Source organism: Rhinatrema bivittatum, chromosome 1, assembly GCF_901001135.1.
Source record: "Rhinatrema bivittatum chromosome 1, aRhiBiv1.1, whole genome shotgun sequence".
In the NCBI taxonomy this organism is placed as follows: domain Eukaryota; kingdom Metazoa; phylum Chordata; class Amphibia; order Gymnophiona; family Rhinatrematidae; genus Rhinatrema; species Rhinatrema bivittatum.
This window is the reverse complement of record NC_042615.1, coordinates 302178394-302191744: the sequence shown is the minus strand read 5'-3', so window position 1 is coordinate 302191744 and position 13351 is coordinate 302178394. Positions and strand designations below refer to the sequence as shown.

The window sequence follows — 13351 nt, the reverse complement described above, 5'->3', positions numbered from 1 at the left end:
AAAATGGTGTGGTGTGGGTGAATAAACCCTTGTGGGTGCTAATGCAGCATCCAGAGAGGGGCTGCTTTCTCCACACTCCAAAATCCTATTTTTTATTTTTTGAGCCATGCCAAATCATTTCTCAGCCACCCTAATTATTCCCTTTTATGCCCGTCGCTGGTCATCCAAACCCAAATATCTAGAGATATTTGCTATCTACAAGTATAGGCCGCAAAAGACCGCGTGTAAGCTGAGCCCTTCCTTCTGACTTTCCACTTAAAATTAAATAAAAGCGAGACAAGGACAAACAGGCACTAGAGAGCTCCATGAAGGTGACAATTCTCTGTGCCAATAAGCTGGGCGGCCGCACGCATTGACTGTACTGTGATAGGGAACAGCCAAGAATGGCAGCCAGAGCTGTGCAGTCTGCTGTAACTTGGCCACACACACGGAGGAGGCCAGACTGGACAAGGGGATTCCCATCCAGCCAAACCTGCTGGAGAAAGAATGCCGATACCATCTGTGCACACCCTTCTTCTAACTTATTAAAGTTGTGCAAAAGCTCCTCCTGCTTTCTTCCTGCACTCAGCGTGATGCACTGGAGCACTGCTGTAGCCCTCCCTGTCGGAAATCCCGGTGCACAGATACACAGAAAATAGGCAGAGAACTGAAAAGACCGATCTCAGGGAAAAGAGATCTTCAAAAAGAATTAAAGATGCACACATTTTGTTCAATTAGTAAACAACAAAACAACAACAACAAACGTAGGACTGTACTACGAAATAAAATATCTTTTTGTCAAAACAAAGGAAGAAAAGGTAGGTAGAGATGTGCAAGGTCCCCCCCACCTGGTAAGTTTGATAAACTAATTTAAGGAGGGCTTCCTGGGAGCCCCCTATCAGCACATCACTGAATAAAGGAGTAAGATTAAAAGACAAAGTAGCAGAGTCAAGCAATGGGTACATCTATTTTGAACTACCTATATGATTTTTTTTCTTAATTAGGAGATTTGATCCCTTTCATTTGCCCTGGGACCAGAGTCAGGTGTTAGGGTGTTACACCCCCCACCCCTTGGTATAGTTTCCCGATCTCAGTCAAAACAGGACTGTCCTCAGCTCAGGACTCAAGACTCTATATTGGATCTGAGCCAACATGGACAGTACTTGATGTAAATTTCTAATTAAAAAAAACCAAACAGGTGGCTGATTCCTCCTGCTTTGGCAATAGTTGTAACACCATGTCCCCAGCGGGACTGGGTGAGAGGGGCATTAACCCCCTATGTGGTACAGGCTCTCCGTCTCAGCCACAAGGCCAAGAAGGGACCATCCTCGGTTCACAACCGCACACACTGCATTTGGATCTTGGTCAAAAAGGGGCCTGAAAATACTCAATGTAGATTTCTCCCCTCCATTTCCTTGGCGTGTTAAGTTGAGGAGGTGCAACCCCCACGGCCAGCAGCGGATCTGGTGGCATTGTGCTGGCAGGAGTGAAATCTCGGCTCAGCCCCCACTGCATTCAGGAGTCATTTCACCACTTTAGGAATAAGATTTTCCTTTGGCCCTTGCCTCTTTCTGAAAGGAGGCTGGAGAAAGCTGAAGGCCAAAGACTGTCTTCTTTCCATCAGACTAACTATGCAGCACCTTGTCCTCATCTTCTGGAGCCCGTTAATGATACTGGTCCCTGAAAATTAGTCCCTTTGGTCCTCACTACTTCCACAATTTAGATGAACCTGTGAGTGCACAACAATGGGATGGAAAAGATTAAAAAAAAAAAAACCAGATGAGAAATTTTTATGATATTCAATAGCTTTTATCTCATACCATGTTGCCTCATGTTCCTAAATGTGTGTCTAGACTGGCTAGCAAAATCTACTAGACTTCTTAAGAGAAAACTAGGGCTAGTAGCCATATGCAAATGTGTCACCCAGATTAACCCGTTCAGATTATAATTAAATCACTGCTGAAATTATAAAATCCCCAGGTTGATAAAAAAAAACCAATGTTCCGCATGCACATGGTTCTTTCCTTTATTTTAGGAAGGTTAATTAAAAAAAAAAGAAAAGAAAAGATTTTCAGTTTGGAGCAGAAATAAAAGAATCCACAGCTTATTTGCTCTACCTTGCAGTGCACGGTGAAACAAAACACACAGAAAGCGAGGGTGTGTGTGTGAATACACAGTATGACAACAGTTGACAGGCGCAGTCACACATCAATTATGCTGGGATCAAATCAGCTGTCTGTCTGTATTATTTTTTTCCCCTTCATCCTGCCAAGACATAGTTTATGACTTTTCATGGCTGTTTTGCATCATTTAACCATATTCATGGCTCTTAAGTACATGCATAGATTTCTCTATAAATCATGGGCAGAGTAACACCACAGAGGAGAGAGAAGCTTTGCAAGAAGCCTTTCCGTATCCGCAACTGCATCACTGCCTGGTGACTTGTCTAAAAGTCGTCCAAAGGAAAGCCCAACTGAAAGATCCAATTCAGCAGAACAGCCTGTCTCACCCGCCTGCAGCCGCTGCTACTACTCCTAGTCAGTCCCTCAGGCCTGCTCCAGCTGGCTTTGTGCGAAGGAGGCTGCAAAATGGGGCTTCAACCTTTCACTAAAGTCATGCTTTCCGGTTCACTTATATTTATTTATTTATGATTTAAACGAGAAAGTGAAATTTTGGATTGCCTTTCCATTCAGGCAAACAAGGTGCCCGTAACGACAGGCCGCACATTTTGACTGCAGCTGATAAGTGTGGAGAACTGCATATTTCCCTGGATGGTGTCAAACGCCAGGATGGGGAGGAAGGGCATGATGGTAAGAGGCAGGCAGACAGACAGACAGGCATGGAAAGTCACATATGCCTTGCCAACCATTGTTTTTTTTTTTTAATAGGACACTGCGGCTAAACCACTGTATAAGTTAATGCTTTAAATGGCATAGCTGACAGGTTTTTAAGGATATAATCACATGCTTCAGGAGCCAAGGATCTTGCTGCCTTTGTTTAAAAGTGCATGAGGGCTAACAAACTCGGGACAAGGGGCTGCAAAGGTGTGAACCAGGCTTCAAACGCGGCCGGCCTCCCTCAAGTTTTGCAAAGGGTGCTTGAAGGTGGGAACATCCGTTTGATATCACCAGCATCGCAGTCCGAATATTGTGTGTGCACTAGTGCTAGTAGGTGTGACAAGAGATGCTGGTGGCTGCGCCCCCTCTACACTTTTTGCTTAACCCTTTCTTGGCTCGGTAGGTGGATGATGGAATAAAGCACACGGACCTCAGCCTGGTCTTATTTACATCGGACCACTAGGATTTCCTGCAGTAGCTATCGGCAGAAATTCAGAACACAGAAAAAGTTGCTTTTTTTTATGGTTGTCTGCTGCACTAGTCTCCTTCCCAGACTTCTCACTTTTTATAATACAATGCATGAATAATTCTAAAGGATCTGTTTTGCTCTTGCATGTGGTATGGTATGATTTGACAGTAATCATTTTGGGGTGATTTTCAAAGGGATATAATTGGCTAACGACAGCGTTAGCTGGCTAGATCAGGGGCTGTGAAAAATGCTGCCCCCACCCCCTCGAGTGGCTAAAAAGAGCTATCTAGATTCACTAGGTGGCTATACTTAGTATCTTTAAAAAAATGGGCGTTTGAGGAGATGGCATGGGTAGGGGGAACAACGTAACAGAGCTATTAAAAAGAAGCAATTGTAGCACCCTAGAGCATCACACAAACAGTAAACAAGGAAGTGTGCAAAGTGCTTGAAAATTGTGTGATCTGCACCAGGAAGGTAGGTGAAATTTTCACAGGCATCCATAGGGCAAGAGTTTTTCTCCCGGACACTGAATAGGAGAAAACCCTTGTTGAAGTGGGATGTGTGATCCCCCTGGGGGGAGATCACAGATGAGACATAAAAACTGCATATATAAATCTGCCAGCTGTTCTGAATTCCCTCACAGGGGCATTGTTCAGTAAGGCCTCCTAGAAGCAAAGTACGCTGGTACTTTTTTGTATCCAGGTAAGTGCTAGAGGATTTTCAAAGAGAAAGTACCTTAGGTAGCTTGATGTTTGGAACCTACATGTGATCCACACCTGAGGACGTTTTCAGCTGGAGAATGAAATGGAAACGAAAGCCCACTCAGACTGCCACACACTGGCAGTCTGAGTCCAGTTTAAGGAAGAAATCAGGCAAAGAAAGCTGCTAAGTTATTGCTGTACCAGCAGCCAGTCACTAAGTTACAGCAAAAAAAAAAATAAAAATTATTAATAATAAAAGAAAGTAAAGCATGCACTGAAAGGCATGATCATATTACAAGGCATGTTACTGAACAGACTCCAAAGTACCGTATAATATATACTTTTGGCCCTTTCACCCACCAAGGGCCTAAGCTAAACTAGCTTCCAGTTCAACTATGTAGCCAAGAGTCTGAAAATGGCGCTTGTGAATAGTGAGCAGACATATGTGAATATCCTCTGGTTAAAAAAAATAATAAAAAAGTTAGCAGCTGTATTCTGCCAATGGAAAAGATAGATAGGAGGAGTCGTACAATGTTGGTTACTGGCTAGTCATAGAAGACAAGCAGCTAAGGAAATTCAAAGGACAGGCTGGTGATCCAGATTTTTAAGGACATGGAGCTCACGTCCACAAGTGGAAAACAATACAATATTTTACAGGGCTCGACATGACAAATCACCATGTCAACAAAATATTGATTTTGGAGGGTTTAAAAAAAAAAAAAAAAAAAAGACAAACGTTCCTACAGCTCAACAGCTTTATTAATACCAATAAAACAATTTATTTAAATGCTAAACATAAACTGCACATCTACCAGTCTCCGATCCACCCACGTCTGGTCTGTAACGTTCAGTCTCATTCCTTTCCATACGTTTGCTGGCTTTGGAGGAGATTGCTGCAAGCAGGTGTGTGAACAGTCTGGTACTTTGCTGCTAGCTGAGGGCACCCTGACTCTCACCTAGTGCCTCCCCATCGCTCACTCACTCAGGTCACATAACCAACAATACTGTAAATAATACAAGTACTAATTAGTAACACACCTTTTAACACTAGTTAGAATTCTAAAAATGGAGGGCTGGAAGGGACCAGAAGTCAGCTGCTTCCTGCAAGCAGGATCCACTATTCCTGTACCATCCAAAACAGAGGCATGTTGAATCCATTCTTAGGATGGAGTTTCCACAACTCCCTAGAAAACTTTCAGGGGAAGGGGGGGAACTGTTTGATATAAATCCACATTTGATTGAAGAGTTTTGGCCAGTCCTGGCTGTTTGAAATCACTCTTCTGGTGGACTGTACTACTTGCAGTGCACACTGCCTAGGAAAGCACAGGATTACATCTATCACAATGCACCGGGGGTTGCAGTTAAACCCCCATTCCACCTCCCAGGACTGGCCAAACGTCTCTCTCCATAAACTGGGCTACGTCACCTCCCTACTCCTTCCCAGAGCTTAAGTCACCATTCCATTTAGAAAGTTCTTCCTAACGTTTATCAGAGCTGTATGTGTATTGTGACTACTTTTGTAACATCATCATCCTGCTACAATTTAGAGTTTCCATTTTTACTTTTCAGACCGTAAAATACCATCAAATTGAAAAACTGTGAAAACCCCCCCAGAAAGTGAAGCATACGGCCTAGAACCCCAAAATTACATTCTCTAGGTTATTGCAAGGAGTTTTACTTATCAAAGAACTGAAATAATTTAACAATGACTATGTACCATTAATACTGAACAAACACTGGCATCTGTCAGATTTTGAGTTTGTGAATACAGGGAAACACAAGTAAATCACCAATTCTTAAAATAAAAACTTAGAAATTTGTACATTTTCCTCCCTCTCCTGTAATTAAAAAATTAGATGATGAAAACAGAAATCCCTCACTAAATATTCAGATAAAAGCAAAGATGTGACATCACAAGGAAAAATGAGGGCAGATAGTGCAGTGTGAAGTTCATAAGCATAGCACTGTGAACCTGGAGAGCTTGATTTCATTTCCTTATTCTCCCACTCCTTGTGGCATCTATTTTGCAAAAGTCAGAGGTGAATAAATTTATGCACAGAAATCTCACTGAAACAGAGAGGACTTGAATATCTTTTCCTCATGGTAAGAAAAACACATTTCCAGGATATTTGGCCCATTTTATATAGCTCTGAAATTTTGCAAAACCTGAAGACTGTGTGTCACTAAATAAGTCACCTGACATCTCTTTGCAAAATGTCAAGTGATTTTTTTATAGATATCATGGTGGTGGTGATGATAGTGTTTCTCTGCATCACAGGTCTTATCCTGCCAGAACTAATTGTAAACCATGTATTTCTGCATCTTCGGATCCTTTTTGGGAACGGAGGTAGATTTTCCAGATGATGTACATGGAGGAAGTAACTCTTAGTTTTAGCCATCTCCCCCTTAAGCTAACTCAACTGCTTTTGCATTGCAGAGAGCTGCAAAGAGAGATGGTGCAAATTCTAAGCATCCAGATCGGCTGTCTAAACACTAGAGCCCCACAGTTACTACATCAGATGTTTTTAGACAATGGTTTTAACAGATTCTGGCTATGCTTGGCAGATATGGAGGGTAATGATGGAAAAAGAGTTGATATGTAAGGTAAAACACAAGATGGGAGTGGGAGGTGCTGTTGATACTGGGCTGCATATGGAATTTATATGCTTATCTACCTCAAGGGGAAGAATTTCATCTGGGCACATTGAATGGACCAATTTGGTCTTTTTTTTTTGCCATCATTTACTATGATATTAACTTAGTAAACTTTGACCAAAGCTCTTTGGATCAGAGAGATTGTAACCATGCCTCTGATTTGTGAAATGTGGAGATAAATAAACGTTTGTGCAAAGGAGTAGATCTCCAGAAGAGATAGCTGAACATCTCCCCTCCTCCTGCCACAAAACTGGGAAAGAAAAAAGTTTCATGAGCTAAATATGTAGCTTGGGAATTTAGCAGACTTGAGGCTCATGCGAGCACTATGAAACTAATGATACTATATAGATGTACCTTGAAAACTAATTTAAATTCTCTCTATCATGTGAGCACTGAGCTACAAAGTTGTGCTTTATCAGTATAACAATGCAGTTAAGCTATGTTTTACTGGTTCAGTAAAGCACTTCTGCTTCTCTTTTTGATAATACCACTAGTATGTATTTCCAAAACATCTGTTTCTCCTACTATGGCTATGAAAACTTGTCTATACAATTCTTTCAAGACAGTCAGTTCATGGTCCACCCTAACAATATGTTAAAAAAATAAATTTCTATGCAGGTACATCCTAGGTAACCTTGGTCACACTTGTGTCAGTTTCCCAGTCAAACTGAATAAGATTAAAACAAAAATAGTTAAATTTGTGAAAGGCAACATTCATGGGAAAACAGTTTTCCTTAGCTTATGCCAAAGAGTCATTCCCTTCATTCATTAAGTGTCTGCTTTGAACCAAACCACTACTGGAGTCATTGAGAATCGTTGAGGTATGATTTTGTTCTAAGCTGCTGACCATAAAAATAGGTAAGCAGTCCAGCAAAGGCTTGGTCCTAAGCCCAGAAAGCCACAAGTGAACAGAAAGTACAGCAAATAAAAACAGGCATATGACAAAATATATTGACCTTAAAAAAAAATCCTCTCACTAACACCTAAATACAATACTTCAGCTTCAAATTCTACATCTCCATTGCCATTTTATTCATAAATAATCAAAAGAAAAAACAACCCTTTCATGTTCCAGGAAATTGCTAAATGCAAAATTTACCAGACCCAACCCCCTCTGTTTGTGTCAAGTGCAGAGCTGTGAAAACAAACAAACAGCAAAATCCAGAACACGGGAAAGGTTCCGAGCCATCAATGGGAGGGGGAGGGGGAGGAGGTTAAGAAGAAAGTGTGAGATAATGAATGAATGAATGAAGCCATTCTGGGGATTCTAAGCCCGGCTCCACGCGTCCCCTCCCCCACCCCCGAGGGGCGAAGGAATGGAGGCCTCGCCTCCCCCAACAGGGGCGGGGTTCTTGCGCTGCTCCTCCCCTTCCCCCCCTCTCATAAGCTGAACGAGGCCTCGGGGAAGGGAGCAGCGGGCACCCCCACGCCGGCCAGGAAGCAGCGCAAGGGCTGGGGAGGGGGGTCCAGCAGGGGCGGGGGCAGGCGGGGAAGGAAATACTCATCGCCTCTGACCTCTAGCGAAGTGCCCGGTTTTTTCTTGAGCTCCTCGCACTTCCTAAACTTGCAGATCTGGTGTCCCGTTTTGCGGTTCCTGCAGCTGCTGCAGACGCCGCAGTTGATGAGCCTCTTGCAGGGCACGCACACCCCGCAGCGTTTCCGCTTCTTCTTGGCCGGGTTCCCGCCGCCGCCGCTGCCGCCACCCCCGCCCGCCGGCGAGGGGCAGCCGCCCCCGCCCCCACCACCTCCGGCCCCCGGCGGGCACTCGGCCAGGCTGGCGAGCTGGAAGGCGCTGTCCGTGACGGCGGCGGCCGCGGCCGGCGAGTGCAGGGCGGTCATGACGATGACCCCGGGCGGCAGGGAGATGCCGCCCAGGGCGGGCAGCGCCGAGAAGGTGCCGACGCGCTCGGGCAGGTTCAGCAGCTCCGCCTCGGACTTGAGCTTGTTCATGCACTCGCCGGCGGTGGCGGCCAGCGGCCGGCAGTGCTCGGGCGAAAGCCCCGGCAGGAAGCTGCCGTTGGCCAGGGGCAGGGGGTCGGGCGGGGGCGGGATCTGCTGCTGCGGCGGCGGCTGCTGCTGTTGCTGCTGCTTGGAGAGCCGCGAGGAGTCGTTGCGGTGTCCCGCCCGCCCCGCCTGTGGCTGCTGCTGGTGGTGGTGGTGATGATGGTGGTGGTGGTGCATGGAGGAGGAGGCGGCCGCCGCCGCTTTCCTGCTGCTGCTGCTTCCTCCCGCGCTGTTGCTGCCGCCGCTGGTGGCGGCCGCCGTGCTGCCGGCCGCCGCCGCCGCCGCCCCCCACAGCATGGCGGCGTTGTCGCAGTTCCAGGGGGAGACGCCGATGCGGGCGCTGGGGAAGATGGGGGTGGTGATCCGGGCGATCTTGGCCGCCTGCGGGAAGGCGCCGTTCGTCTTGTAGAAGGCGGCGAAGGAACGGTAGCGCTCCATCTCCGAGTTGTAATCCATCAGGCTGCCCAGGGCCCCCTCCGCCAGGCCGTCCTTGGCGAGCACCGCGGCCTCGGGGGCCTGGCCGGCCTCCACGCACACGTTAGTGTTCATGATGGGGAGGCAGGGAAGGGGCCACAGTCCAGATGCCTTAGTCGCCAACGTTTCTGTGTAAGGGTTACCGCTTCTGTAAGCCTTGGTGTGAAGGACGGGGAGAACCGGGCTTCTTTGTCGGGGGGGGGTGGGTGGGTGGGCAGGTTTACTCCACTTCGGTTGAGGGCAGTAGTTCATTCAGCGTCGACTTTTGCATTCTGGCACAAAACGTCAACTGTCAGGGCTAAAATAAAGAAAAGTCATTCCAGAGGGGAGCATGGAAAATCCAAAGCATCTTATAAGTATTCCCTGACGTGTTTACTATCTCCATACATCAAGAATACAACCCCCTCCCCAACAGCATTATATTAAAGCTGTGCAGAATACCTGCAGGTGGGAAGGGGTACTGACATGCCAAGGGACGAGGGGAATTGCGGTGCTAAACAGATGAAAATGAGATCTGGAGAGGGTTATAATACCTATACCGAGGGGGGCATTTAACATTATGAAATGCATCAGCGAGTGCTGGCAGCATGGAAACGCTCCAAAATGGAAAACACACGTACCAAAAAAAAAAAAAAGAATCTTGCAAAGACAAAATGAACAGGAAATTAGCAGACGGAGTACTGAGAGAGTCCACATCGCATTAGAGTATAAACTGTAAGCAAACAATACAGCCGAGAGCTAAGAGCCTACCCCACATACAATCGGAACTAAGGAGGCTGATAAAAAAAAAGGCGCTACCAGCTGCCATAGTGTCCTTCTGTGGCTGGCGGTCATTAGTGCGAATCCCAGCACAGCTGGCTCTGTTAGGGACTTAATTCATTGTGCCAAGGACAGGTCTCAATTGGACTAGCAACATGAATGATGTTGGTAGGGAGGGGAGCGCCTTGTGAGAAAATAAATCTGAGGGAATAAAGCTTTGAGGGAAGAGGTATATTTTTCATATTTTTTTTTTCTTGTTATCTGAGAGCGAGCAGCTGTAGAGGTTTTCCATTCCTCCCCCCACTCCCTCTAAAGGCGATCTCGGCTGTACCTGAAGTGCAAAAAAAAAAAGGCACCTCCTACAGGAGCCGCTGCGATACACACGGATTACCAAAACAACAAGGGGTTATGTAGCTTCATCAACTAAGACTGATCCATTTGACGTTTGATGTAAGAAAAAAAAAATCTCAGGCTGTTATTAGATCTTAAGTCACTAACGTGAGGGATATTTTGCAGCCTTTATCAGTAATGCCATAATATTAGCTTAATATTAAAGAATGTTTTATGCCACTTTGAAGAAAATATTGCAGGAACTGCTTTTTCAATTTAAAATCTTTTTTTTTTCAGTACTCGATGTATTTTATATATATATATATATATATATATATATATATATATATTTTTTTTTTTTTTTACCATTAAAACTTGACCATGAATGTTTAGTTGAAAGAAGCCAAATGGAACTAAGCACAGTTTCAAACTCTTAATATCGAAAGTTAGAAATGGTTATCAATTACCGTAATTAGGCTCGTAATTAGATTAATGAACCGTGTAAAACCCAACCTACAGCTACAAGACTATTCTCTACTGATCATGCCACATACTAAAAAGCAGGATTTATGTAAATTTCGTTGGATTAGCCTGCTAAAGGAACAGAAATCTCTCTCTCTCCCCCCCCCCCCTGAAATCTGGATTTAGGGAAATGAGCGAGACCTTTTGCCAAAAAGCCCCCTATCTTCCAGTCTGGAAACACCTTTACATTTCCCATCAGGGAAAGCTGAGCTTGTTTATCTCAGAGGTCTGATGGCAGTACAAAGGCTGCCCCGAAAAGGACCTGGCTAATGTATCCTTTGGAGAAAGAAATACGAAGGCATACACGCTACATAAAAATGTCCAGGTCCCACAGATGTGATTAACTGCATAACCATATGGCCTAATTAAAAAAACAAAAAAAAAAACACCTTAGCTTCGCTAAAGTATTGGAAATCAGCACATCTGTTATAGAGGAATCTGCTTGTATTCATGTTCTGAAGGGAACAACTACCGGTAGTTCATGTTCTGTGTAAGAGCCATGAAATGTCATTTTCCTCCAAAAAAAAAAAAAAGACCTTTTACTTGCTGCCGTTTTCCTCATATTTATTAGCAATATAAACAGGATGAAATGTTACCCTTTATTTAGGTCATTGTCATTTAAACATTTTTGAAGCACGAAAACCATAGCACCTGAAATACAGCAAAGGTCCTTGACAGGTAAACAAGTGAAGTAGGAATGAAAAATAGGCATATCCACATTTAGTTCTTGCTTAAAGCAATAGTGACTGTACATCGTTCAATATTGCATGTCTGCTCTGGTCTACCGGAGACATGGAGATCAAAGGTCATATTTAACATTCAGGGGGAGGGGCGGGTGCAGTTTAATTAATAAATTAATACGGCAGCGCTTTGCATTACTCAAAGCTAGCATGCATCCACTTTTAAAGCGGAAAATGAACTTAAAACTGCCCAGAGAAACGAAGGAAACAACAACAACAAAATCACTTACCAGCCTTTTTCAAAGGAAAGAATTTGCAGACGCTACCAGTCTGCCTTTAATTACTTGGATATCGCCCTACACAAAGAAAAAAATCCAGATGTCTTGGCAGGCCGCAATTTACAACTTTAATACTTGGAAAGAAACTGAAAAAAAAATCATAAATACGCGATAGGGAATAAACAAAAAAAAAAACAAAAAACCTTGCAATTTTTTTTTTCTTTATTTGGAAAAAAATGTTGAGCTTCTGGCAGGAGGTGGTGGAGAAGGAGGAACGGGGGGTGAGGGAGGAGGGGGGAGGAGGAAAGAGATGAGTCGGCAGAGTGCCCCCTGCTATACTCGGTGGTCTCTTTCCCTCCCTGCGTGCTGCTCTCGGTCCGTCTCCAGCCGCTGTGTGTGTGCGGGAGGGAGGGAGGCAGCCGGGGAGTCTCTCTCTCTCTCTCTGTTTGTGTGTGTGTGTGTGCGTAGCTGGGAGGCATGGGGGAGGGGAGGGGGGTTGGAAGGAGAAGGGGGGGGGGGTGATTGGCGCCGAGGTGAGGAGGATGCAGGGATGTGGACACCTACTGATGATTGGCTGCAAATTACACCGGGAATGAGAGGCACACGCGTGCAGCGCTCGGCCTGCCCTCCCTCTGCTCAGCGCGCAAGCCACGTCTGCTGTTCACCCCCCCTTCTCCCCCCCATCCCAGGCCGCCGCAACACGGCATCGGCGGCCTTATCCCCAGGCCGCGCTGCTGCTGCCGAGGATGATTAGGGAATGTACGTAGGCGTTTGTAGCACGTCCCCTTTCTCTTGAAACTTGCTGGTGGGGTTTTAGGATTTATTTCCTGTAGCAAGTGACTGGGGAATGAAGGAAATAGCCGAGTGACATCCGTCGCTCGCAGCAACCCCTTCCTCCCCTGAGCGCTGTTTACTATTCGGGCTTGAGGGAAGGATTCTTGGGTGGAGGAAACAGCTGATCTAAGACTTTTTTCTGTGTGTACAAACTTGGGAGAATTGCCACATCTGTCGGCTGGCGTGCACCGCGCTTTAATTTAGTACCTTTTACAATATTGTTTTGTTTTACTAGAATCTGTAGGTGAAAGGTTTTTCAAGACTTTTTTTTTTTCGTTTCATATTTTTCGGGTCGATTGACACAAACTCTTATGTTGAGCTTCAGTACTTTGAAAGTGCACCAGTATGATAATATCTAATTAACATCTTAATAATTTATGTCTTTTGTGCTTTCTTTCTGGACCAAAAAAAAAAAGGTGCTGGTACCCAGATATGGGGGGGGGGGGAGATACAAGAGCAACATCCGGAAAGTTATATGCACTAATGCTTATAGCACAAAAAATAAAGACCCAGATCTAGAGGCAGTCCTGGAAGAGCTGACTTGGATTTAGTAGGGATCACAAAGACATAAGAGAGAGAGAGAGCCATGATTGTGATTACACTTATATCAGATTATAATTTATTCAGGAAGAAAGGTGGAGGAGGGTCATTAGACATAAAATAATATTAAAGCAGGTGCATAACCAGAACTGAATTTTTGGGGAAGCCCAAGGTTAACATGGGTGGGTTTTGTGCCAACCCTCCACCCTGCCCTTATCTCTTTTACCCCATCCTATGAGGGTCTTCATATGCTACAGATGCTCTTTTAATTTCTGACAACATTCTATCT

The 13351-nt window shown here is 45.0% G+C and overlaps 1 protein-coding gene across 2 annotated transcripts in view; it reads right to left on the bottom strand.

Moving 5' to 3' along the window:
- Positions 1 to 12115, bottom strand: part of CXXC4 (CXXC finger protein 4) — a 123368-nt gene extending 111253 nt beyond the window's left edge. The window contains exons 1-2 of one of the 2 annotated variants that reach the window (XM_029596980.1): positions 11701 to 12115; positions 8157 to 9417 (exon numbers count right to left, since the gene is read on the bottom strand). In XM_029596980.1, coding sequence (XP_029452840.1) covers positions 8157 to 9371 — 1215 coding nt within the window. In that variant the 5' untranslated portion in view covers positions 9372 to 9417; positions 11701 to 12115. Of the gene's footprint in view, positions 1 to 4735; positions 9418 to 11700 lie in introns of those variants that run through there. The other variant, XM_029596975.1, reaches the window with a different exon arrangement.
- Between the last annotated feature and the right edge of the window lie 1236 nt (positions 12116 to 13351).